Source organism: Bactrocera neohumeralis, chromosome 6, assembly GCF_024586455.1.
Source record: "Bactrocera neohumeralis isolate Rockhampton chromosome 6, APGP_CSIRO_Bneo_wtdbg2-racon-allhic-juicebox.fasta_v2, whole genome shotgun sequence".
NCBI classification, from domain to species: Eukaryota; Metazoa; Arthropoda; class Insecta; order Diptera; family Tephritidae; genus Bactrocera; species Bactrocera neohumeralis.
Genome location: NC_065923.1, coordinates 15185764 through 15212968, shown reverse-complemented (window position 1 = coordinate 15212968; position 27205 = coordinate 15185764). Strand labels below are relative to the sequence as shown.

The window sequence follows — 27205 nt, the reverse complement described above, 5'->3', positions numbered from 1 at the left end:
TACTTGTTTGATGTTAATCTCGTCCATCTATCTCTCTTTTGATGGCCGATAACAAATGATGTCTTTCTTCTTCGGCAGTTTTCAACATTCGAAAAGTAAATAAATATCTGTGGTATATCTACATACATAAGTTTGTATGTAATTTGCTTAATTTAATAAATTGATTTTACTGAATTATGTTTCCAAAGCGAAGGGTGTTGAAAGAAGAATAGCTTTGAAAAGATGCATTCGCTTTAATGAGGCTTTTTGTGTGTAATAATGGAATTTAATAAAGTATACGAATATTTACGTGACAGATGTTTGTATTGCAAGCGGGTAATGAATTTTTAACTGGCCTTCAAAAATATGTATGTCTGACGCCCTCAAGTGAGTATTGCAATTATTTTAGATACAAGTATATAGGTAGAGACTTCTGTGGTGACTAAAAGCAGTTTCCTGGAATATGTTGCCTATACTAGGTACGCCCCTCTCTTTGATGGTCGACAACAAAAGTTGAAACTACCTGCAAGGTCTGCAATTTCTTAAAATATGTAGATTAAAGATTTTTTGTTTTTTTGCTTTTGAAATAAATCGTCCTTAGGCACTGCAATAAAAACGATCAATTTTTATGAAATATTTATACTTGCGTGAGAAGGGTTGCCACCCATATACAATTTTTTTCTGGATTAAAATCACAAATAAATGAAATTATAAAAAATGGCCAGCAAAATAAAAAGGGTTACAAAAGCTTTCTGTATGATAAAAATTTAGGGTCTACCAACAAGGACGCCGGGATGTTAAAATTAAATAAAATACTCAAGTTCGGTCAAAATGTGTGTGTAATAAATGTCGACCAATGGCCGCCACTGCTCCGCGATTTCAACAACAGAACCAGGTATTTGAGGATTGACCAAACGTGGAGCAAACATAAGAAGTATCGAAGGACAAAGTTCGGGTGTAACCCGAATTTCAGTATTAAACCTGACATGTTGATTATATTTTCGGTAAAAGTTCGCAATAGGAACTGTCGTCCACATATTCGATATCTGAGGCGTGTATAGTTTTGGCCCGACTTGCACAATTTTTAGTCATAAAGTGACTCACCTCAAAGACACTATTCGTGCAAAGTTTTATCAAGATATATCAATCAGATTTAAATTTGTGTTGTACGGGAAGAAGGGGCGGTTCCAGTCCGGTTTCGCCCATTTTCACAGCGTAATATACATTTGAAAATAATCCTACGCACCAAATTTGGTTAAAATTGGTCGAGTATGTCTGGAGATATGTGATTTTACCTAAATATGGGCGGTGCCACGCCTATCGGATCCTTCATACCAATTTCGACCAGTTGTAGGTGATACAAACAACCGTTAGGTGAACAAAACATGTTACAAGAATATAAAAATGTGATAACTTTACACATATTTTCGAAACACAATTCCCAGTTCCACTTTGGAGGTCAAACCTCGTTTTAGTTGAGGGGTTACATGGGTTTACAGGTTTTAAAACATCGATTTTTCTCGAAACTGTGTTTTTGAGGTCGGTTGGCAATATCTTTCAAGAACTACTCAACCGCTCTTCATGAAATTTTACACAGATCTTTGGGATACAATTCTTAAAGACCCGGACGAAGGATTTTTTTTCGTTTTCAATTATTACAAAAACAACATTACAGCAAAATAAAATGTCCCGAAATTTTCACCGAAATTTTAATTTTTTTGTAAAAATGTCTTTCAAAAATCCAATTTTAATTGTTTCCCTTCGTCCAAGTTCTAAATTAAAGTTTTAACTAAAACATCTTTTTCCCGAGGCTCACCGGAAATGGCGTCGCAATGGCGGAGTTTCAAATATTTTTTTCCAAAAATATCAGAATTTCTTTTTTAATAGTGTATGTTTGTAACAGTAAAAAATCTAGTGAAACATTTATTTTTTTATATGAAAAAAAAAATTTTTTTCGAAGAAACCCATGTAACTCCATAACACAACTATTCCAAAGATGTAAAATAGAACCTATTCTGTGGATTGTTGACGGACAAATATTAAATATTAGTTGAAGATTCAGATGTTCATTATGTGGATCTCGCAACAGACCTTAATAATAGTTTCAGCTACATTTTCTCATCAGACTGCAACTCAATATAAACTTTTAAAAATTTCCTTTTACAATCATTTACCCTACAAATTATGATTACCGCATATTCCACGCATAAATAAAGGTTCAACCTAAACTTTTAATATTTTATGTATGCCAACTTGATATCTAAGGCACGTAGGATTAAACGATTCATTACTACTGCGCATTTATATTCGTAAAATAATGGACGACTGTCGTAAACCCAAAAATACGATTTTCCTCTACGACGCCATTATATTAAATTGAGACTCACACTTTGAAAGTAAACGCAATGAAGAACAGAGAAGGCATAACTGACGAAACTCTTGCGATAATAACTTTGCTTTCAAAAGTTATCCGAATGAGGACAATGACGGCGACAGAAGTAACAACGAGCCCATATAAATACCATGCTTGAATCTGATATCCCTTACCGATAACACCGCACTCAAGCCAGCTGAGCTGAAACCCATATTTGCTTGCTCCCCTATGTGCATATATTCACAATCATACATACATATATACTCGTACATAGTAATTTTGTTTGAAAAGAAAACACACCCTGAACGTTCTTTTGAAGGTGACTAGGGTCGGGTAAAATAATAATAATCATGCATACCTACAATATACACGTAAGAGTATATATTTATCGTATACTGAGGCTTGTTCTTGTAGGGTTTATGGAAAAATTATAATGTAATTACGAAATTGATAAAGGGAACGGTTGGACAGATAAATATGCTTATTATTATAGCTGCACATATTTAAAATAATTTTAAATATAACTATATATTATATGCATATATATACAATATATATTTATAAAATTTATAAATACCATCCGATTTGTCCCACAGTGATAAAAAAATAATTATTTTTTTAATATAAATCGTAATTATCGCCATCAAAATAAGCTGGCAAGATAGGGATTCTACAAGTTGTAAGTCAACTCCGTACGGTTTCTATAGTATACCTGTATGAATACTGGGCTAGGGTCGCCAGCTGTAGGAAAAAGTCCTACCATTTTCAAACCTCAGACCAAATTGGTACTCAAGACCTCGCACTCAATTGCGGACCTCAGCGGTGCGAGTTTAACTTTTTCATAACATTTTCTGTTGGACAGATTTTCAGAGAGTCCTTCGCCCAGTCTTCAATGTTAGAGGAAGAAGAAAACTTATAAAATATCGTCATCGATCTTTAGGAGACTCTTAATTGAACGTTTCTTGGACTTTGAGGTTAACTTTGTTTCTTCAATGTCTGTTTGTTTCATTTCACGGTTTCTTTTGTTCACTCTAATAATACATAGAACCTTAGTTTTTCATAGACGAGCACAGGTTTCTCAACAATTTTCCTTCCATGAAGTAACATCAAAAGCAGTATCTGTTCGCTAGATTACGTTTCTCCGTAAAAACGCTCGCAAACTTTGCTTTTAAACTGCACTAAGCCCCAAATAAGCAACGTTAAATGAAAAATAAACAGCAGATTAGACAGATGACATCAAAACAACATGGCGGCCTAGGTCGTCAACATCTACCCATTACCATAAAGTAGGGTGAACATATTTTGTCGGACATGCGGAACTTTACAAAACAAGCGCACATAAACTGCAAATAAATAAAGCTAAAGAGATCTAAATTAAAGAGATACAACAACTTGAACCCAATTTTGACCCGCTATCCAAGCACATACAACATACCCAGATACATAAAATAGTACATACAATATATATGGCATTTGGAAATGAGAGTATACTACCTCACAAAGTTTTAATGACGCACAAGCATGTATCTATCCAGCTCATGAACCAATCGTATTACTACTATAGTATGTATCTACAAGCAGATACCCAGTTTATCTTCACAATAAATCGTGCAGTGCAGTTTTGAACATTGTCCAAATGGCATAGAACCAAGCTGAATACTTGTTTTTCCTTTCCATTCCCATAGCTGTCTAGCTGCCAAACTGCCAAGCGTCGAAAATTTTTGCTCATCGTCATTGCCGTTTCGACGAGGCCAACACCACTCACCAAAGAACCCAGTCAGACCGGCATAACAACCCGGACGAGCGCCATGCAACCGACAGTTGTGAGCTGAGAACTTGAGGCGAAAATACATAAATGAGAGGCAGATGGATCGAATAGCGTGCGACCCAACAACTCGACTGGCTGACTGTCTGACTGAGTAATCGGCAGAACGAACGTCTGAACCACCAGTCGAACCGGCTGGGGCGCAACGAGGTGAACGGTCTGGTGAATGGAGCGCACGAGCAACGAACAGACAACAACAATACGATGGCAAAGCTAACGTTATGCTGAAAGGAAAGGCGGGCGATATTTGCCCCCTCGTGACACGATATCGAAAACCAACTAACGACGACGTCAACGACAACGACAACGCCAACGGCGGCAGCGACAGCGTTAGCGCTTGATATCACTGTATGTACATATGTGTGGGGATGTTAATGAAGCTGCTTGTTTGGGTGTGTGTATGGCGGTGGGTTGGTGGGGTCAGACGCTGAGCTTCTGCTGCTGCAGCATTGTTGCTGACTCTGGCGGCTGCTGTTGCTGCGGCTGCAGTTGATGCTGATGATGATTATTGTTCTGATTATTGCAATGACTGAGAATATGTGTGTATGTATGCATATGTTGAGTGTTGCTGCTGTTGTTGGCGTTGCCGTAAAAGTTCTCTACGTGGTTTCCAAAAATGTAGCGAATCATATAACCTGGCCAACATTTTATGTAGTATATTATTAATGAAGCTTTATAACTTTCTTACTAATTTCAAATAAAATTATTCGATTTACAAGCGCGTTACGAGTGTGTATAGCTTTCGAATAGGAATTCGGGTTGGTTCACCGAATATGGCTTTGTGTAGAGATAGATATTTATTGGCTTTGCAACTGTATTTGTAGTTTCGATGTGCATAGCAATATTTGTATTTGTATGCTCATCGAATCATCAGTTTTGGGGTCCGTTGAAGTTTGGGTCGCACGCACCCGAACGAATAACAGCTTATCGTCGTGTTGTGTCTAGGCGAATGGGTATGTTTGTTGGGTGTGTACGGCGTGTACTATAGACAGTTAGAATCCATAGTTTTTCGCCATTATTTATTATATATAAGTTAGATAGTTTATGGCGGTTCTGCAATAATAAATATAAAAACATGTAGTATATATGTAAGTGTGTGTGTAAATTGTTGCATTTTTGTTTCAACATACATATATTGAGATACATACAAACGTGTATGGGTGTCAAATTATGCGCGCGCGCACAAGGCCGAAATCACTCCACCTGTACTGCCCACTTGCCGGTGTTTGTGTGCGAGTGTGTGTTTGAATGTTCGTATGTGTGAGCATGGTATTCGGCAAACTGATTCTAAAGCATCTGCTTACAAAAAAATTAATGCGCAAGCCATTTAAAATATAATAATCATATAGTTTTACATTATCATCTCTTTACTTTATATACCATCTGATCAAATTTGAGCCGGACTGAGGCAATTAAAATACATTTTCACGTACTTTAAAACAAATCTTTATTGTCATCTTCAAAATAGGCTCCTGGTACGAGTAAGCCAATGCTTAATTTAATTCTAGATTCACTTATTATAAGCCTCGGCTGAGATGGCCTTCAGTGCCTTCAGCGAATTTAAGTTTTTTTTGGTTTCGGCTCATTTTTGGAGCTCCACTGTCTAGATTTTTCGACAGTTCCGACGTCATATTTGTAAACCAACGTCTCAACACTAAAAATGCGGCGTTTGTCAAGTATCTATTTTGCGACTTCTACTCGATGTTGTTTTCGGAAAAAATCCAGCTCGGGTTTAGCATTTGGCACACTTCATACCCAAATCATTAAACAAAATGTGTTGTGTGGATCCATAAGTGATGTTGAGATCCTCTGCCATCTCTCTGATGCCAAAACGACGATCTTGAGACAATGTATATTTCACTTTTTCGAGGTTATCTTTATTAACATAGGCTGTTGGACGACTCGCTTGAGGTAAATTTTCGATCACTTCACGTCCTTTACTGAATAATTTGTACCACTCAAATATAGGGGTTTTCAATAGGGCACTAGGCAGGGACAGACAAACGACGCCACATTTTTCATCGCTCTTTTGACATTTCTCTTAACTAAGGTTTGCCATATCATCATGGAAAGATATACGATCCAACAACGAGTCGAAATGATTAAATTTTACTTCTGCATTCCCGTGATTTCATTGAATAAATAGCAAACTCAGTGTTCTATTTTTTGTCCGTGGTAAAAAACTCCAAAAAAAAACTTTCAGCACCGTAAAAAGAAAGCTCGCACTAATTGACATATGGTGATCCAACTTCACACGAACATAAAAAAGGTTGTAGCAAAAAATCAAAAAAAAAAAAATGTATTGATTCGGTTCGTCAGATGGTACATACATATGTACATTAGGGCGGGTCGATTTACAGGGACCCAATAAAAAACGGAAAAATTGCGTATGCGGGAAGTTGTCTAGGGATCATTTTGTACAAATTTGCCTAAGAGACTATGGGTCTAGTTTCAAGCCAACGATTTTAAGATGTAGTTGTTTAGGGATTATACAAATTTGTACGTTAGTTTTTGAGATATCAGAAAGAAGTTTAAGTTTAAGTTACATAGGTGACTTTTGATATTCTGTTTATCATTTGTCGGAATCGGCAAAATGGGACAACTATATCACGCATCTTCCTACCATAGAATGGATTATTCAGATTTTCTTAAGCTTAGTTTTAAAAATCGCTGGCTTGAAACCGGTTTAGATCCATGATCCATAGAACATTTTTAGCATAAGCAATTATATAGTAAAAAAATCTAGCAGCCCTATCTCTTTTTTCAGTTAGAAATTAAAGTAGAGCCTTAACATAACCCAAATGATGACATACTGAAAAATAGATTAAAGGTCAGTTGTGGCCCTCGTAGATCAAGGATGAATAATAAGCTAAGCTTAGTGCATAACCCAGCACAGAATAAAAATTTCAATCGCTGAAGAGACCATATTGTTTCTTTGTTGCCACCATGGATATTCAAGGTAGCTTGTGGGTTATGTTTGGGTACTAGGGTAATGAGGCCGAGTTCTAGGAAAAAGCTTATTGTAAGATAAATGGCAATTGCATCCCCTAAACAAGAGAAAACGTTCACTTCGGTAGCACCAAAGCTATAATATCCTTCACAAATACCAAAGATGCCATACACAAGCTTGATTTCGATCGGTCAGAGGTGTGATAACTATATTCTTAAGTACTCCGATCTTAACGATATATACAGAGATTAAAGAGGTGCCTTATCAAATAAAAAAGTTTTTCATACCAGATCTCATTTCTTTAACGTTCATACAAAGTTATACCATATAGCGGTCCGATCTCCGAATATTGTTAATACATGTCAAGTTTCATAAGGATTTCTGGTCAAATACAAAACATGAATTACATTTTGATCGTCAGTGTGTATGACAGCTATATGTATAGTGGTTCCATATTAGCGGTTTCGACAAATGAGCGGCTTCTTGGAGGGAACTGAGGGACTAGTTCGCATATATACAGGTAGACAGCCAAACATGGCTAAATCGACTCAGCTCATATCTCCTTCCTTCATTTACATATGTATTTTATAGGGCCTCGGGCGTCTCCTTTTGGGTGTTACAAACTTCGGGGTAAACTGTTCATGACATGAGAAGGATTTCGTTTCCTATGGTCTCTTGGACGATTGAAGTTTTACGCCATGAAGCTCCCCTGTTTCTGTCCGACCTTATCTAGAATTCGCCTTAGTTATCTAAGAGTGTGGCAGTGCAAGGGACTAGATGAAGAAAAACATCAAGCCTCTATTAAACTTCGAAAACATTCTATATGACGAAAATGCCATTACAGCTAGCCAGTATAACCTAAGCTATCTTCCGATACATTAATTTTTGACTAGATAGAGAAATGTTTCTTCACTAGTTATTGTACAAACTCTTTCAACGCTAGCGATTTTGGCGTTACTGCACAACCAGACCCTTATATTTATCTTACTATCTTTCTACATAAAAATAATTCATTTCGGAAAATCATTGCGTCGAGTCTTTATACCTTCTTGGCAATCGTTTTATGTTCATATGTACAAGAAGATATATAAATTAGTAGCTAACCCGGCGACCTCAATACACACCCAGGGCATTGAGAACATTCAGCAAATATCTATACATGCATACATACTAAAACATATAAACGTACACGCTTGTGACCTCATCTCTAAACGCTATACGACTACGATAAGTGCTCGTACAAAAGCAATGTCTCAGCTCTCAAAAATATAATCCATTAACTTTTATATATTTTGATGGACGTTTAGATTTCCAGCAGTCTTTGGGAAATCCGAGATGGATGACTGCATGGAAAAAACTCATTAAAGGGAGAATGAAAAACTTGCTGAGACAAGCATGACAAACAACACAGCTAGGCGAGTGAGAATGAGAACGAGCACGACAGCGACGAAAGAATTTGAAGTATAAAATGGGTTCGCCAAGCCCGTATTCGACGCGCTAGCTATGAAGGGGACGAACCGAAAATCAAGTAAAACTGAACCCTAACAAATACACGCTCGCCCAGCAAAGAAGAATGTGTGATTATGCGCGTACATAGGTATAGAGAAGAAGCAAGTTTCAGACTGTTTTTCTTCGAAGTATACACATTTTACTTTCAATAATGGGAACGTATAATTTTATACAAAATCCCTCAAAAGGTTCAAGAATACTATACACAAAGCAAGAGCGATGATAATACTGATGCTGCTGCAGTCGACGTCGCTGCTGACGTCGCCTATTGTGTGTGCGCATGTAGTTGTGTGTTTCTTTTGAACAAGTAATGCTGTTATCCGAGTTGAAATCTCTTGTTCATGTGTATACACACATACATATGTTGTTGTTGCTGTGCGCCGGAAAGGACGCTAAGGATGTTAGACATTGAATGATTGAACGATTTCGTTGTGTTCAGGTTAGGTTAGCTGATACGCCCAAGAATTGCTTATGTGCTTAGATACTATATACTATGTTTATGTACATTTGGGTATGCTCATGCCTTGGTTTCTTTCAGACGAAAATGATTGAACGTAGTTTGGGTTGTTTCTGGGTATTATTGGTTTAGACAGTATGAAGCAGCTTTATTTCCTTCAATACAAGGTCACTTGAGCCGTTATTTACACAGTCGCTGACCCTACCAATGCATAGATCTATAAATGTATATACATATACAGGAAATACAGGGTGCTATACATGTGATATACAACTTTTGGTGTAAAAAAATACATATCTGAAATTTTTGAAATTATAATAAAATATTTTAACTAAATAGCCCACAAAATTAATTACAAATGATATTGCTTGGCAAGAAGTTGGGCATTAGAGCTTGTAAACCAATGGCTGGGTTCTTGATAGCCATAGTTCCTAAAAGAAGCCACCAAAACCTGCAGAATCTCGATCTTCCATATATAAAATGTAAAACAAGCCAAGACCATAGAGATCCGCTTTTTCTGCGATCTTTCAAATTTCGAAAAATTATTCCAATTCCAGATTTACCCTAATTTTTCATTATCAGCTCTAAAACGAACAATCTTTCTTCCTACATGCTGCGATTATTGTTGCCACAAATAAAAAAAAAAATCAGAACTCAAACTTCTATAACTAAAAGTTCTCCACAACTCAAACTCTTGAATTGGCAATAGAAGGCAAATTTCATACAAATTTCCTCTCATAACTCGAAGTCTCTCTAAATCGAAATTTTTTTGGGGATTATTATTCGAGTTAGGGAACTTCAACTGTATATAAAAATGTATTTTCAAAATGTATTTTTATGCTACGAAAAGATCTTTATCTTGATTTTGATCAATTTGTTTGGCAGTTACATATATGCTATAGTGGACCGATCTGAACAGTTTTTTCGGAAAGTACCATAACAATAGATTGTTTCTCGAATTTCGTGAAGATATCATCAAATAAATAATTTGTCCATACAAGTACTACATTTTTATAGATCATTACAACTTATACTGTAGTAGTCCGATATCGGCGATTCTGACAAATCAGCAGGTTCTTAGAGAAAAAAGGAAAATGCGGATCGATATCTCAAAAACTGAGTTACTAGTTCGCCTATGATACAATTGGACGGATAGATGGGCATGACTATATACAGGGTTTGTACGGAAAGTAATAGGACTGAGTCGATTAAAAAAAAAAATTATTGAACCAATCGTTACATTTTTTTAAAAGCTTTCAAAATAGGCTCCTTCTGCGTCGACGAAGCGCTACCAACTCGATTTCCAGGCATTGAACGCGTCAAGGAAGGCATTCTCCGGAAAAGCCTTGAGAGCCGAGGTGCATGCTGATTGGATCGCCTTTGTCGTCTCAAAATGCTTGCCTTTCATCGGCCTTTTTAGGCAAGGAAACAAAACAAGTCCGGGAAGGGCCTCATCTGGGCGGCTGCGGAAGCGTTGGGATGCCGGCCTTGGTTAGGTAGGTGTTCAAAAGAAAGGTCAGGGCGTTGTCGTGGTGCAACTTCTAATCGGTTGCGATGTCTTTTCGGACCCAAAAGGCCCGATGTCTTTGATCAATAAAGACAATGAGCATCGTTTTCACTTTGGATTTGCTCATCTTCCGGTCTTCATCATGGACCTCTTCCCGGCCCTCCAAAAAGGCTCCAATCTGGGTAAGACTACTTGATCATATCAAACGTCTCTGTCGCAGATTTACCGAGTTTCACACAGAATTCAATCGCGTACCTCTGCTGTAACGAACGGCATGCACCACTCACAGAAACACGTCGCGCGAAAAGAAGTACAGTCGCGGCGGAAGAAAATCAGTCCTATTACTCTCCGGACAAACCCTGTTTGTATAAGTATACTTATATTTATTTTATAGGGTCCCCCAACGTTTCCTTTAACGTTGCAGACTTCATAACGAACTTAAAAAGGTATACAGATAAAACAAGTTAATAATGGTCAAGAATTATCTCAAGCGAAGCAACAAAATGTAAGACTTTATTACTCTTTTCCGAAATTTGCATATGTTTATCATGTATATTTTAATTTATAGCCACCCTGTATGCGATTGCGCTTAATATTGCTATATCATATGCCATAAGAAAACAGTTAAGCACAATGAAACGGTAAAATAATGCCCCAACCAAGGTGACCCTATCTTTAGATAGTCAGCACAAATTAGAAGATAAATTGTGAGCCGAAGTAAGTGTATATCTAAAGTCGACGCAACTAAAAAAAGGTGGAGCAGCACCAAAGGTGCGCCGACTAAGCGCACAAGCTGTAGCACCTTGAGACAGAGCGCCTCTGTTCTGGCCAAACAACACAACTAAGCAAGTCTTCGAATGGCTAAGCGACCAGCGACAGTAAACGACTTAACGACACAGCGCTCATAGCCCAGCCACGGCCTACTTAGTACACCATACAATAAAAGCGGAAGACAGAATAATTCGATACCGAAAATGTGCCGCCGAGTGCCCAAATATTAATACTTGATTCGTAGTATCTCCAATAGTTTGAGCATTTCTTGTTTTACACAAACAACTGCCCGGCCAAATGATATCTCTTAACTTCCGTACTTTTGTACGAGTATATACTTATGTAGAAGTATAATGCTGTAGGTATACGCCAGCAGCAGCACTATAACTACAAACGAATCCATAAAAAGTTATATGCGCCATCCAATCGGCCAACGTCCGCTCGTCCGCTTGTCCATGCGTCCACTCAACCACTCATCCATTGGCACGACGGCATGTGTCAGAGCGAGTTGGCAAATATCCAGATACACAGATACAGAAAATTATATTGTGCACGAGTACTTCTTGCCCGAGTAAAATTCCATTTCATGGTTTCGTTTCGTCGTTAAACGATGAGTTTGCCAGTTTTTCAAGTAGTTCGAGTTTGGGTTGGTTCGTTACACATTGGGACGCAATGCTCGATTTTCATACAATAATGGCAGCTGGGCAATGATGCTGACGACGATAATCCCCAGCTGTATAGCAGATATAAAGCCAAGGCAGCGATGCAGGGAAGCAGACATATCTACAATACTTGTATGTATATTTGTTAGTATGTCTGTTGGTCTGCTGGTATAAGTAGACTCTGCTCTGCGCGTACATATATTTGACACTATGGTATGTACGTTGTAGGAGCATTCAAGAATGGGATCATTGCTCATGGGGTATTTGAACCACTGCTGCTATAAGTCCCCGAAGGGTTGCATTGAATATTTCTTTTTTTAGAGTGTAGATACTGCATTTTTGCTCATCAGCTCATTGGGTTGAATGAATTTGGCACACCCCTCGTCCGTATAATACGACCGTGTTCGATATAAAAAGTTTACGGATCGAGCATGCTCACAGCAACAACACATATAATAGAATTATGCACTTAATAGGGGAATGTGCTAACACATGTTCAAATATATTTTATAAATATGTATATAGTTTGTTTGTGTGTATAGAGCAATGACAACAGGCCTTATGAAAGCGCTGTGTGTGCACAATCAGAAAATGTACTGGGGTGGGTCCACACCTCAAATAAATTGTAGAGAATACTATCTAACAAAAAAATCAATTTCAGATGTTTTCCTAACAATGGTTTGGCATATGTTGGGAAGTTTTTTGTTGTTTCTGACAGAAAATAGATTTGAGATTTTAATAGAGAAAATGAGATTTGCTATTTAGAGGGTGAGATTATAAGCAACAAAGAACTACGTTTTATAAATTAGTAATTAATCTTCGGTTTCCAAAGTATCAAATAATGGATTTTTTTATACTCTCGCAACAAAGTTGCTAAGGAGAGTATTATAGTTTTGTTCACATAACGGTTGTTTGTAAGTCCTAAAACTAAAAGAGTCAGATATAGGGTTATATATACCAAAGTGATCAGGGTGACGAGTAGAGTTGAAATCCGGATGTCTGTCTGTCCGTCCGTCCGTCCGTGCAAGCTGTAACTTGAGTAAAAATTGAGATATCATGATGAAACTTGGTACACGTATTTCTTGGCTCCATAAGAAGGTTAAGTTCGAAGATGGGCAAAATCGGCCCAAGGCCACGCCCACAAAATGGCGAAAACCGAAAACCTATAAAGTGTCATAACTAAGCCATAAATAAAAATATTAAAGTGAAATTTGGCACAAAGGATCGCATTAGGAAGGGGCATATTTGGACATAATTTTTTTGGAAAAGTGAGCGTGGCCCCGCCCCTTACTACGTTTTTTGTACATATCTCGAAAACTACTATAGCTATGTCAACCAAACTCTATTGAGTCGTTTGCTTCAGGCATTTCCATATACAGTTCAAAAATGGAAGAAATCGGATAATAACCACGCTCGCCTCCCATACAAAGGTTATGTTGAAAATCACTAAAAGTGTGTTAACCGACTAACAAAAATCGTAAGAAACACTAAATTTTACGGAAGAAATTGCAGAAGGAAGCTGCACCCAGGCTTTTTTTAAAAATTGAAAATGGGCGTGGCCTCGCCCACTTATGGACCAAAAACCATATCTCAGGAGCTACTCCACCGATTTCAATGAAATTCAGTATGTAATATTTTCTTAACACCCTGATGACATGTACGAAATATGGGGCGGTTCACAACTACGCCTTCTTCCAATATAACGCTATTTTTAATTCCATCTGATGCCTTCTCTGTATAATACGAGTATAAACATTAGGAACCAATGATGATAGCGGAATAAAACTTTACAAAAATACGGTATTTGAAAAATATGTAAATGACGTATTATGAAATCTCGATTATCACTTTATCATGCGAGAGTATAACATGTTCGGTGACACCCGAACTTAGCCCTTCCTTACTTGTTTTCTCATCATGTCATATAAGAAATTTCGGGATTAGTGATGTAATATTGTCCTTTACATTCAAAAAACTAACAAAATTCCTCATGTGCAGCAATCACGACTTTTCAATCCCGAAATTTGGGGATTTCTAAGAAATAATGTTGCTTAAATTACGAAATTGTAATATCAATTTTACGATACTCGCAGGAGTATAGCAAATGTCGTTTCACAATGCCGAAATTTCGGGATTAGTGATAAAACAGTGTTCCTCCAAGCATAAAAAATTGAAAATGCGGTCCAATAGTAATTAAATGGCTATTACAAGAATGTAAAATTTGGAAATTTCGGAACCAAAATATTAGAATCAATATAAAAAATGCTAAAGCACAATTCTGAATTTTCGGAACCCATAATAACAAACTAAAAAGTATGAAATACTTGCAAATGAATTATAAAATCCCAAAATTTGGAATTAGTATCTTATAAACAACTTTTTTTATAAAAAAAAAAACAAATTGGAATCCCGAAATCGTAATCAATAATACATAAATAAATGGCAATCCAATATAATTAGTTTCACAACCCCGAAATTTCCTCAAAACATATGTATGTACATATGTATATGTATCAATACAATCCCGATTTTGCAATCCCGAAATTTCGGGATTAGTAAAAATATTAAGTCCTTACATTCCGAAATTGTAATTCCAAATTGCAGGTATGTAGCATATGTCATTTTATTTCGGGATCAGTAGTAAATAAAAGACAGTTAAAAGAATCTGTAAGTTTGAAATTCCAATAGCGTAACTTTGGGATATGAGAATTAACACAACAATTGTTAAATTACAATTAATAACAAACTGAAAATTACAAACATCTTAAAAATGCCATTTAATACCGATATTTCGAATTTGTTTTTAATAAAGCTGAATACAAAAAATAATTGCAATCCCAACTTTGAATTTAATTTAATGTTGTGAATTACAATTTTTCGGTACTCGAAATTCGAGATCAATAATAAAGAAATGCTAGTCTGGTGCACTTAACTCTTTTTAATAAAATTGTTTTCCAGTCCCGAAATTTCCTCAAAAAAAAATCTCGCAATTACAATTCCGAGTGTTCGGGGCCAATAGAAAATAAATGACAATCTGGTAAATTCATTTATTTATTTATTTTTTTGATAAAAAACAATTTTCAATCGCAAAATTTCTTCCAAAAAAATCCCGAAATTCCAATCCCGAGTTTCGCGACCAATTGTAAAAAACTGGCAATTACAGGAATCTACGAAATTTCGGGATTGGCATAATATATAAATATTGCATATCTGCAACGTCCTATTAAACAGTTAGTTATCAAGAACTATCTCAAAATTCTACGTCGATCGCCACGATAGATATATCGGTTTTGACTTAGAGCTCACTATACGTTAACAAGTCCTAAATAAATACTGTGATCCACAGGCATGAGATCACATGAGCCTTGATCTTCGTTTGTTATTCTTTAAGCAATAGAATCCATTCGATCTAGCACGTAATCGCCAATTCAATAGTGGTGGTCAAAGGTTAATGAAAGCTACTCTTTAGGCTGGCTAGCAATTTCATGAGCACTCATGAGTTCATAGTCTAACATCTGACTATTGGTTGGGATTAACACTGAGTATTTACAGTTGAAGAAAGCAAGAAAACCTGAATTTCTCAGGTCTAAGCTTTTAGTTATGTACTTATACATATGTATGTCATACATCTAAAATTGAAGGGTTTCAGAGTTATATTAACCGATAAATTTCTACTAAACGACTAGAGAATTTTATAAATAGTAAATACTCACCTATTTTCTGGGACGTTATGGAACAGTTATGGTCAAGTTATGAAATGAGATATCAGCATTTTAAATCATCAATGGTCCCCTTTTCGAATATAGTATAACTTCAGCTCGGCTCCTGCTATAGCCGCGTACGCGGTGTCTACGCCAGTAAAGAACTGCAGCTCGTTTGAAGTCTCTGCAACGAAAAAAATATTGGAAATAAAAAAAATTAAATCAGAAATATTAAATAAGGTAGCTCAAAAGTAACTTGCCGGAAAAAATTTTAACACAAAACTATTTAAATGCATAAATTTACATAACCACAACCAACTTTCCTCCTTTAATATCCTGATTTGAACTCTATGCCCACTGTGATGTCTATAAATAATTTAATTTATAGATTCTCCCCTTTGCTGAAATGAATAATGCAGAAACAATACCGTTAAAAAACGGTTTCAACACACATATACATTTTGAAATAACAGTAAACTTATACAGATGCATTTTTATATTAACCAATACCAATTCACCACACACGCACACACATACACATAGAACAACACCACACAAAACCCCTCCTTGCTCCTTAACACGAGCTGTTTTCGCCTCGCTCGCATATTGTGCTTTTTATAGACCCGTGCCCTAAAACTTACCCGACAACTTCGTACAGCTTTTATTATGCCATAGTATCATAAATAAAAGGATCCCTAAATGTGAATGTTGGCGTATAATAAAATGGTTTTATAAATATTTGTACATAGTATATGTATAAAGCACAGAGGCGCTAACAAAATGTATATATGGTAAGTGGGTGTGGGTGTGGGTCTGTCATGATATGAGGGCGTATTTGTACGCCAAGCAAAATGTTCGACTAAAAGTCGCTCTCACTGCGCTGCACGGCCCCTAGCAGCAACGGACGCCAGTCGTGTGGGTCGTCAGTAGTCGGCTCTCGACTGTCGCTTGTCGGCGTGGAGACCCAAAACGGCTGAGGCAACCTCGACAAATGTGCGCTGTGCGCAGTTCAACGGCTTCACAACAGATACACGAAATCGAATACATACAGAATATATATACAGTAGTATATATGCAAACATCTACATGAATACACCTCTCAGGTTGCTATAATTTCTCGAAATGACTTCAGGCATCAGAATTAGCAGGTATGCGCGTGTAAAAATAAATTTCTGAAAGTTGAAGTGCCGTGCATATGAGTTTTCTGCTGGTAGCCTTGTGGACCAACGAACCCGTTTAAGTACTCTCAAGCATATATATGTACATATATGTGCTATATACTAATACCAGCATCTGTAAGTGGGTTGCTTATAGCTGCCTCTGCATGTAAACATGTGCATTAGCTAGCACTTACCGCTCGAGTTGTTATACTACTTTCAAAGCCCGAAACCAAAAGCCTTGGAAACTGCGCTATTCACAAAGTCGTCGCAAAGTTTTTAGAAGTGAACACAGAAACGAGCTCGAGTATAATAACCATAGATAGGTAGCTCATAATAAACTACCATAGAAGGTAGCGAGCCGTACAAGCAAAGAAGAAATGAAAAAACCAGCAAGCCAAGCGACGCGCCAGGTGAGATGATCGAATAAACGACTGTCAGCGAGCTCGACGTTCAACGTTGAAGCAGCAAGCAGCCAAAAAAAAAAAAAACAACCAACGAACTAACCAACCAACCTTTCTATCTCTATCACAATATACCATAAAAGCGACGCTACGGAACGAACTATGTACATAAGTATAACTCACCGATGGATGGCCTCACGGCTGGGTCTCAATAGCTTTTGTTTACTTTCCACCACTGACTGACTGACTGAAGACGACAACGACGATACGATACGATGACGGCAATGTAGACTACGACGAGTCATGCTAGCGACATCACTAACAGCTTGATTGTATTCACCGACTTTTTCTACAACATCATCATCAATACCGACAACAACCATACAAAGACGTACAACATACCCAGCTGTTGTTGTTGTTGTTGCTGTTATGAACGCCTCCATTTCTTCTGATGCAACCCGTATAGACGTCGTAGGTAGTCAGTCTTTCAGTTGGGTTCTGCTGCTTCTTCTGCTTAAGTCGCTGCGCATCGCAGCGTCATCGACAACATCGTACAAAACTACCGAGTATACTACCGACGACACAACGAACTCGTCGTATGCATCTACAGCTTACCTCTTACCTTGGCACCGCACATAAGCCTTTGTGCTGCCTGAGTGTTTTTTTGCCTTACCTAGTCTACCTCTAAGCGTTTCGTCCCAGCAACCACAGTGAACGCGACCAACAAACCATCCCAACCAAGCAACCATCTATGCAGCAGTCAGTCAGTCATTCATACAAACTTCCCTCCACGGTATGAGTGTATAATACCATATATACACAGGGTATTTGTGTGTGCGTGTGTGTGTTTGTGTGCATATTGTATAGAGTTGTTTTTGTGCTTATACATCGAACAACGCTTGGCACTGACGACTCACGACTAACGACTACGGATGCCGGGCCACACTATGCTTGGAGGATTTTCGTCTATATACGCGTATGGGAAAAACGAGTATTATTTTGGGGCGCACGAGACCTCGACCACCAAGTCGGTTGTACGTACGTTTCATTTAGTGCTGAGCAGTCGCTTTGAACGTTTGTAATTTTGTCAGCGCGCTCTTCTCCTCGCTGATGGTGTAGTATCATTATACTTTTTTCACTACTATTCTATACGATACTTGTGTGATTATTATTGTTGTAGTATCTAATATTTGTGCTGTACTTGGTACTAGGCGTTCAAAGAACATAGAACACAGAAGAACGTTGGCGCTCTCTCGCCTTAGCTGCTGTTTAACTTGAATAATAGTGAGTGGAGTGTTTTGTTTTTATTCCTCGCAAAGACGCTTTGATTTCGAACGCTTAAAAAATACTACGGAACAGCTTGTTTGTTGTGTGACGCGCGCTTTACTGGATATAAAAGTTGATTCAGAAAGTAATCATTGATTAGCATTGACAAATATATATTTACGTGCGTTCATAATAGTAGCGCTGCGAAAGTGGTTCTTAAAATAGTAAAAAAAAATAAAGAAAAAATAATCGTCATATCGCAAACGGAGGCCAGCGCGTGAAGACCGCTCGAATATATAGACATTATAAGTATACTTGGTGTGTTGGGATCTATCGACGTCGGCTATAGGAGATTGTGTCCACTGACACCTGAAATTTACTCAATACACATACAAAAGCCGGCGTGTTGTGTACGTGTGTAACGGTCACGCAAAAAAACGCAAGAGCGCGCTGAGTGGATACGACAACGAGGCTATCGAAACGAGTCAGACAAGAGACGGGGTCTTGAGAATTGTGCTGATGTGTGTGTGTGTGCACGTACAAGGTAATTATCAATCATATGTGAATATTTTCATACATACATACATACATATATGTACATATATGTAGATATGCATACACACATGCATATTAATTAGTTTGTATGCGTTAAGACGCGGTTTTGTTTTGTTGTTGTCATTACGTATTTCACTGCGTTTTATTACTTGTTATTATTATCGTTATTACAGCTACCGCTTTTTTAAGTGTTTGTTGTTGTTTATATTTGTGTTTCGCACAGCTGATATTGTAAGCGACATAAACTTTGTTGCGCTTGTGTGTGTGTGTGTGTGTGAGTGCTTCGTTTGACAACTGTTTGTGATTTGGTGCGTGATATTTCAGATTTCGCAAGCAGTAAGCATGAAAGCCGGCTGACTACTTGACTTTCTTATGAGAGCAGCATTGTTGAAAATAAGAACAAGCATTTCTTCTTTTTTTTTAATATTTCTGATATGCTCTTTTTGAAGTGTTATACAGATATACTTACTATTAAACAGATAAATGTCATTTGTTTAGGAATCGGATTTGTCATTTGCAAAGTGACTAATGGAGAATTGTTTTTGTATAAAACAGTAAAAAAAACTCTTTAGCGCCAAATAAGTAGCATGACAAATGGACAAAGTATATGTTTGTATGTCAGTTATTTTGAGTGCTTACTAACTGTATTTAAAGACGTTCAAAATCCGTTATTAATGATTTAGAACACTAAATATAATAAAAACAATCAAGACTTATAGCAATACTAACGAGTTCGAACAGTTATTAGTCATCCAAAATCATCAATAAAGTATTACGTATAGAAAAATCCTATTTTATTCTAGTCTAAAAGACACAAGCGATGAGCAATAACTAACCTAAATTAAATGAGAAAAAATGTTAACTTCGGTTGCTTTAATAACTTTCACAAGTAAAAACGTTTTCCAAAGAGAACTTGATTTTGTGCGCTCGTTTTGCAAGGCAGCTATGTACATATATGATATAGCCCACCGATAATCAGAGGTTATAGCATTGCCTTGGAAAATAATCCATGCAAAATTACGCGAGGATGTCTTGTCAAATAAAAAAGTTTTCCATACAAGAACTTGATCTTCATCGAACAGTTTGTAGGACAGTTATATCATATAGTGGTCCGATCTGAACAATTTCTTCAGAGATAATACCGTTGCTTTAGAAAACAATCCATGCCAAATTTCATGAAGATATCTCATCAAATAAAAAAGTTTCCTATACGAAGACATAGTATTGATCGGTGAGTTTGTATGACAGCTATAAGCTATAGTGGTCCGATATCAGCGGTTCCGACAAATAAGCAGCTTTTTAAGGAGAAAGAGAGGTGTGCCAAGTTTCAGATCAATATCTCAAAAGTTCATGAACTAGAACGCATATATACAAACAGGTGGTGGACTTGGCTAAATCTGCTCGACTCGTTAAGCGGATCATATATTTATAAAATTTTTTATTACATACATAATCTCCCACATTTTTCTGGCTTGTTACAAACTTCGTAGCAAATTTTGCATACCCTATTCAGGGTATAAAAAATGTGTAGTACACACGTCCGAGGGGTTAAGAACAATCCAACACATATTAGTGGTGACGAAAACCACCCTTACAATAATAGGTTTTGAAGATATATCATTAATCTCTTAAGAGCAATATAATGAATGCATCAAAGCTAAAGCGAAGCTGGAAAAAAAGCCTGCTCTCATTTGGTTTTAACATCTAATCCCAACAACAATCAACAGCATACTGACATACACACAAACACATTTTTGTATCTTGAGATTGTGTGTGCGCATGCATACATATCGAAAAGGTCAAATTAGCACATAATACATTAATCATTTACATTGATTGCTTTGTACTTATACATAATATTCATATAACGTTCTCATGCATATAATGTTCTCAAATATAACTGCTTAATATTTGATGATATTGCATTGCACTTCTAAGATTTTGTATTGAAAAACTCGAAAATCAATTCGGAATCAATTAATAATTAAATGCTTAGTGTTTCTAAAGTTAAGCTTAACTCTACTTAGTACAGACTTTGCATATACCGATCAAATTTATATATAACAATTTATTTATATCTGATCAAATTTAACCCGGACTGCGAAAAAATATGACGTTGTCAAGCATCTCTATCTCTCTGCTGCCAACACGTCGACTTTCAAGCACTGTATTTTTAACTTGTTCGATGTTATCGTCATTAACAGAAGTGGATGGCCATCACATCATGAAAAAAAAACAAGTTATCGATGACTTCACGACCTTCACTGAATGCTTTGTACCACTCAAATGATAAAGTGGACTCTTCAAAAGACTTTTGTAACATTTTTAACAATTAAGTAGCCATGATTCTACTGGATACCCAAAATTTTAAGCAAACTCGTTTTCAGTTTTTTCCATGGTAAAAATCGCCAGACAAATTTATGGCTCTTGTCGAAGCAATTTATAATTGTCAAAAATGGCAAGAGAAATTCATTACATTTTTATGACCACTTTTCATTCGGTCACTATTTATTATTCGATTCGCCACTTTCCAAGGGATTTCGAAGACAGATTTAAACTCAATGGAATTACATGAAACTTCTAATCGAAAACAATTTTTTTCATTAAACGAAAATAATTTTTTTTTTTATAATACATACTATGTACATACATATGTACATATTTAAAGTTAAAAAAAAAAACCTAACAAATTTCTTACTGGGATCTTTAACACAAGATTGCAAAGATATTCTTGTAGGTGTACTGCGGAATGCTTAGTCCAGTCATCATTCATAGACACTTTTTCATTTTATTTCGCATTTATGAACATTTTGGTTTAATCGGTGCCATCTGCTTTCAAATAAAATAATCTACAATAACTACCAATAGTCTAGTCTCACTATATATGTACACATATGTACATATGTAGTATGTTGTATATGTCTATATAGTAGATATGTATGTACATACAGATATTTTTGCGCTATCTTTTTCGGGGAGTTTCTTGGGTGTTGTTTATATATACATATATTTATATCTGTACATAATTTTTGATATTAAACACATGCATAGTATATACAGAGAGAGAGATATCAGGGAACCCCATTATGTGCTATAACGCAGGAGAATGACTTTTAATGAAATACTATATGTATATAAATTGTTTTCTATTATTTTTGTGAAGTTTACCGGAAAATATTTTCTGATTTTTTTATTACTAAAACTTTTGAATTATTAAATTCTATTTTGAAACATTTACAATTTTTTCGATGTCTAATATTTTAGAATATTTTCGTAATTTATTAATTATTTTTTCTTTAATATTTAAATTTCCAAATATTTTTCAAATTTTTTTTATTTTTTTTTATAAATTTTTTTAATTTTCATTTTATTTATTTTCTATTTCTTATTTTACTTTATTTATTTTTAATTTTTTATTTTTATTTTTTTTTTTTAGTTTTAAACTTTTATTTTTTTTTTAGTTTTAAACTTTTAATCTAAATTTTCTATGCCGTTTTTTACATAAGAATATTTTATTATTAATTATAATTTTAATGTGTCGTTAAATGCAAACCAAAATATAATCTCAGAAAATATAGTATACATAGTGAAACTAGCTCAATTTAAACTAAAGCTACAGCTTATTTATGAACACAAAAAATTCCGAATTAAAGCAAAAATCTTAGAAAAACATGTGCTATTGAGAAAATTCTCGATAATCTCACCTGTAAATCTATATTTGGGAACAGGCAATATAAATCTGTACGTGTGTGTGGCACAAGTACACATTTCAGGTAGGGCAACTAAACTCTATAACTCTAAAATTGGCAGCTGCGACTTAAGCGTGGGCTATTATAGAAAAAACGGTTACAGAGACATAAACCTATATGCAAACACATACATATGTATGTACATATATTGGCACATACATATAAATATAAATCCCCAGCTTGTCTTCAGCAACCCAGTTGGGATTACGTGATTTGATAGCTAAAGACCAACAATGAAATGAACTTTCTTACAGATAAGACATCTGTTCACAACCCAGTAAATATATACAAATACATACATATACAGCCAAACATATTTATAGACTAACCGCTAGCATACCTAAATATGATGAAAGATTAAACCACTCGAACATCCGCTAGAAGCAAAGCATGGGAACCGAGCGACTTCGAATTCAAAAGAAAAATTGTATATTTAATGTTCAAAGCGAACTACTTGTATACCCATTAATCGGGAGGCAAAAGTGGAAACTGGGGGAAAAATATGTCTGTATACATACTATGCATGAGACAGTCAGAGCGTCAGAGGCGCGCTACAACAGTGCCAATAGAAATGTTAGACTACAACTGGCTCTATGTTTGTATGTAAATCGATATATACAAGGCAAACAGCTCTCGTACTCAGACATACACGCCATTCATACATATGTACAACCACTTGAATCGAAGTACAAATTCCACAGCCTCAAGTCGTAACTCAACCTTAGAAGAACTCGAAACGCGATGAATAAATCGCTAAACGAAGTCAGCTTATAGAAATATAGCGACGCTGTTTTGGGCGCTGAGAGAGTCTTCGTGTGCTGCGTTATCGAATTGTCTGTCATTAGGCACGATTCCGTTTCCAGCACCATAAAAATATACAAACACATATATAAATGTGTATGTATGATGTACATCTGCAGATTGTGCATATATAGACTTCTGTACATAATATGTTATAGCTACCATCAACCTGATTTTCAGTTATTTCAGGTAATCTTCATTGCCACAGTTAATCGTTGAGACACAAAAATAAGAAGAAATAAGCAACTCACTCAGCTTGACTCACTCGGTCTTCGGCAGCTGTCTGAGTCAACACAATGGCATACGAAAAAGATGTTAGTTGGAATGATGTTACACACAAAAGTACCCAATCGAAATGAAACATCTTTGCGCTGTCTGTCAGTAAAAATACCTATAAGTAGTACAATAACTTCCGTTTACCTGTGACGAATTTCAGATTTCTCAAAAACCTTTATAAGCCGAAGCAACAATACTAATTAGGGATACCAGCCGAGTCAGTGGAATTTCAAAAGGAATATAAGTATGTTCATGTTTGTACTTTCATATTTATCAACAACTGAATATATCGATTTGTTTCGGATACACTCAGTGAGTAGTTATATACTTGTTTGATAAAAGTGCCTGAAAAGGGAAGCGTCGGTTACAACGACTCTCTTTTTGGGGTCTTAACGATAACTGTTGCGTGTATATGTGTATGTACTACTTACTATGTACATATTCGCAGTGAGTTCGTGGCTACAGTCGTGCATACATACCTACTTTTATATTGATATAATTTATCACTTTTGGTCGAATATCAAGTATCTGTAATTTATTTTGTGGGCTTCTACAACCACCACAGTGTACGAGTGTAAATGTGATTATTTGTTGCTCTGCTCGCAGCGGTAGTTTGAAAACTTTTGCTGTATGGAACTCCCCCAGGGTGTTTCCACAATTCAAAAACTGACTCTCAGGAAAAGTATACCTTCAGATAAACTTATAAATGCCTTTGTTCATACATATGTACATACATACGTATCTATATGCATTAAGCAATTTTGTACGGGCAATACATATAAAAACTTGAAGTTGGTAGCAGTCTTTGTAATTTCCTGTCAGTTGTTTCCCCAGATGCTATTTTTTATAGGAAGAGTTCAGATTTCGCGCGTAATAGCGATTACTCAGTTTTTATGGCAACTGTTGCTATCACACAATAAAGAAAAAAATAATTGATTAAAAAGTAGACTATTAAATGTTAAAATTTCTCGGAAAGAAATATGTAAATATGTGAGAATAATACAAAAAAATGATTGTATAAAATGAGATAGTAAAAGTTGTTTTATGAAAAATTATAGAAAAAAAATTAAGTAAAATAATAAATAAAAAAAAAAAATAAATTCAAAAAAAAAAAATATTTAAAAATAAGTTAAATAAAAAACTAAAAAAAAAACAAAAATACAATAAAAAAATTAACAAAATTCAATAAGAGAATTAATACCATATATAAATGAAGGATTTATCATTTGGTAAAAAAAAATATGTTGCTTTGCCAATATTAAGACATGAGTGTATCTATATAGAATCCTTAAGATTTTATTTTAACTTACGTATGTATATTACATACATTTGTACACTATTATTAATATTCCCACATTCTTAAAAACGTATGTTCATTTCTTTCTGGTCACTCTACAATACTTTTTCTACTCTTCTCATTTCAGCTGTTCTATAACGGACTTCAAAAATTAAAGCAAAAACGCATAAATTCGAAAGAGGAAAATCAGCAAAGCAGTAGGAATTATTATTCTTAAAACAGAAATAAACAATTAATATAACAACAAAATGCCTACAATAAGACGTTGCTGCATCGTGGGTTGCCTTTCTAATTCCCGACAGAGCCCACAATTGCAGTTCTTCCAATTCCCCCGCCCGGAAAACCCATTCTATGGTCTCTGGAAGCAGGCATGCCATGCTTCGCTCAATCGCATTTTACCCTTCAAAAAGCCTGTTGTATGTGCACTACACTTTCATCCAAATCTTATAGGCGGCCGAAGATTAACATCATCAGCTGTGCCATCGCTACGCCTAGATGTACCCAATGATTTGAAAGCTGTCGAACAACAAGCAATGGTTGAGGAAATAGAGAGAAGCCGCAAATGTGCATACATCAATGCAGTTGTTTATGAATGGTTGGTGCGTGCGAACTTGAATCCACAACTTCGTGGTTCCATAACACACGGCATGATTAAGGAAAAAGCCGCTACAGCAGGACAACTCGTGGGTTCAACCTCATTTGTCGCTGACAATCGTTGGCTGAATAGATTCCGTGAGACACATTTAAGCGGCTTTGCACAAAAATTGGCTAGCAATCAGTTGAAACCACTCGGCGTATCTTTGTGGATTCCCGATATTGTACAAGATCTGCAGCATCTCTTTCCGCCAACTAGTGCTGAACGTGTAGCGAAATTAGAAAGCCTACCTGAACAGTATATGGACTATATGCAACAGTATGGTGAATATGAAGAGGATGATGATCAGGATTCACAGGGTGCATCGCTAAAGGATCAACAACAGAGCCATGCTGGATATGACGCATATGGTCAACCAATACCAAATTACAATGGCGGTTATGACAGCTATGAGGGATACTACGATCAACGTCAAAACCAACATAGTAATTATAGTTCCCCACAACCCCAACGTCCTGCCTCGAATTCGCCACCTCTGCAACAGCTACAAAAATTAGCCTCTCCAGCATATCGTGCCAGCCCAATACTACAACCGCCTGCGAAACGACCTCGTTCCAATGACGGTGAGGTCAGCGAAATAACAGCAACAAATGGTAATAACGTAACCGATTTGACTAGCGATTGCGAAATAAACGATTGTGATGTTAAGCCAATTAAACTCAATGGTACAGCAACACCAACATCAAATGGTACTAATGGCCACACACCAGCTGCTTCGCCGAAACCCACAATGAATGGTACTACAAATGGTAATAGTGGTAGTACAAATGGTAATTCAAATGGTACTACCAAACATGCGGATGTCGAGCTCTCGTCCTACACACAGGCGCTCGAACACCTTAAGCCTTTGGAGGAGTTTGCACTTTCAAGGGAGAATTTCCGCGCAATCGGGCTAATATCACAATTAGAGGTGATATTACGAAAAGGTGAAAATAAACATTTGGCGGCGGTGCTGAAATAAGCATTATTCAACTGAATAAGACATGTTTAAAGAGCAGAAGCGATAAGAGGAATTATAAACTAATTCCTAAAATGTTGATGTGATTTAGTTTTTGTAAAAAAAATTTAAATATGTTTAGTATTATTATAGAATATATGCTTAATTAATGGTTAATTGAATAATTATTTGCTTTTACAAGAAAATTAATATCTAAAATATAGAAATAAATGTATATAAAATGTAAGGATACTTTATTCAATCCTTAACTAAAAATACTGCATAGCAAGCAATGCCGACGTTAAGGTGTTTTATTTATTACACAAATAAAAAATATATTCCATTCATAAGATCCAAAATGTTTTGTTTTTCT

General features: G+C 36.1%; 2 protein-coding genes across 14 annotated transcripts in view; one reads left to right on the top strand and one right to left on the bottom strand.

The window, feature by feature from the left end:
* LOC126762521 (uncharacterized) overlaps positions 1-27205 on the bottom strand; it is a 43653-nt gene that overhangs the window by 14166 nt on the left and 2282 nt on the right. For 8 of the 11 annotated variants that reach the window (XR_007667467.1, XR_007667468.1, XR_007667469.1 and 5 more), the window contains exon 4: positions 15748-15919. The gene's annotated coding sequence lies outside the window, so the exon portion shown is untranslated. Of the gene's footprint in view, positions 1-15289; positions 15664-15747; positions 15920-17479; positions 17646-17698; positions 17714-17969; positions 17987-27205 lie in introns of those variants that run through there. The other 3 variants (XR_007667475.1, XR_007667476.1, XR_007667473.1) reach the window with 3 other exon arrangements.
* On the top strand, positions 18337-27191 carry LOC126762517 (uncharacterized). 3 transcript variants are annotated; one of them, XM_050479321.1, is made up of 4 exons: positions 18337-19106; positions 23848-24044; positions 24104-24187; positions 25368-27191. In XM_050479321.1, exon 4 carries the CDS (start codon positions 25489-25491, stop codon positions 26854-26856), a length of 1368 nt encoding a protein of 455 aa, XP_050335278.1. In that variant the 5' UTR covers positions 18337-19106; positions 23848-24044; positions 24104-24187; positions 25368-25488; the 3' UTR covers positions 26857-27191. The 3 variants fall into 3 exon arrangements, with proteins under 3 accessions (XP_050335278.1, XP_050335277.1, XP_050335275.1); XM_050479320.1 differs by having other exon boundaries at positions 23848-24187; XM_050479318.1 differs by lacking the exons at positions 23848-24044; positions 24104-24187.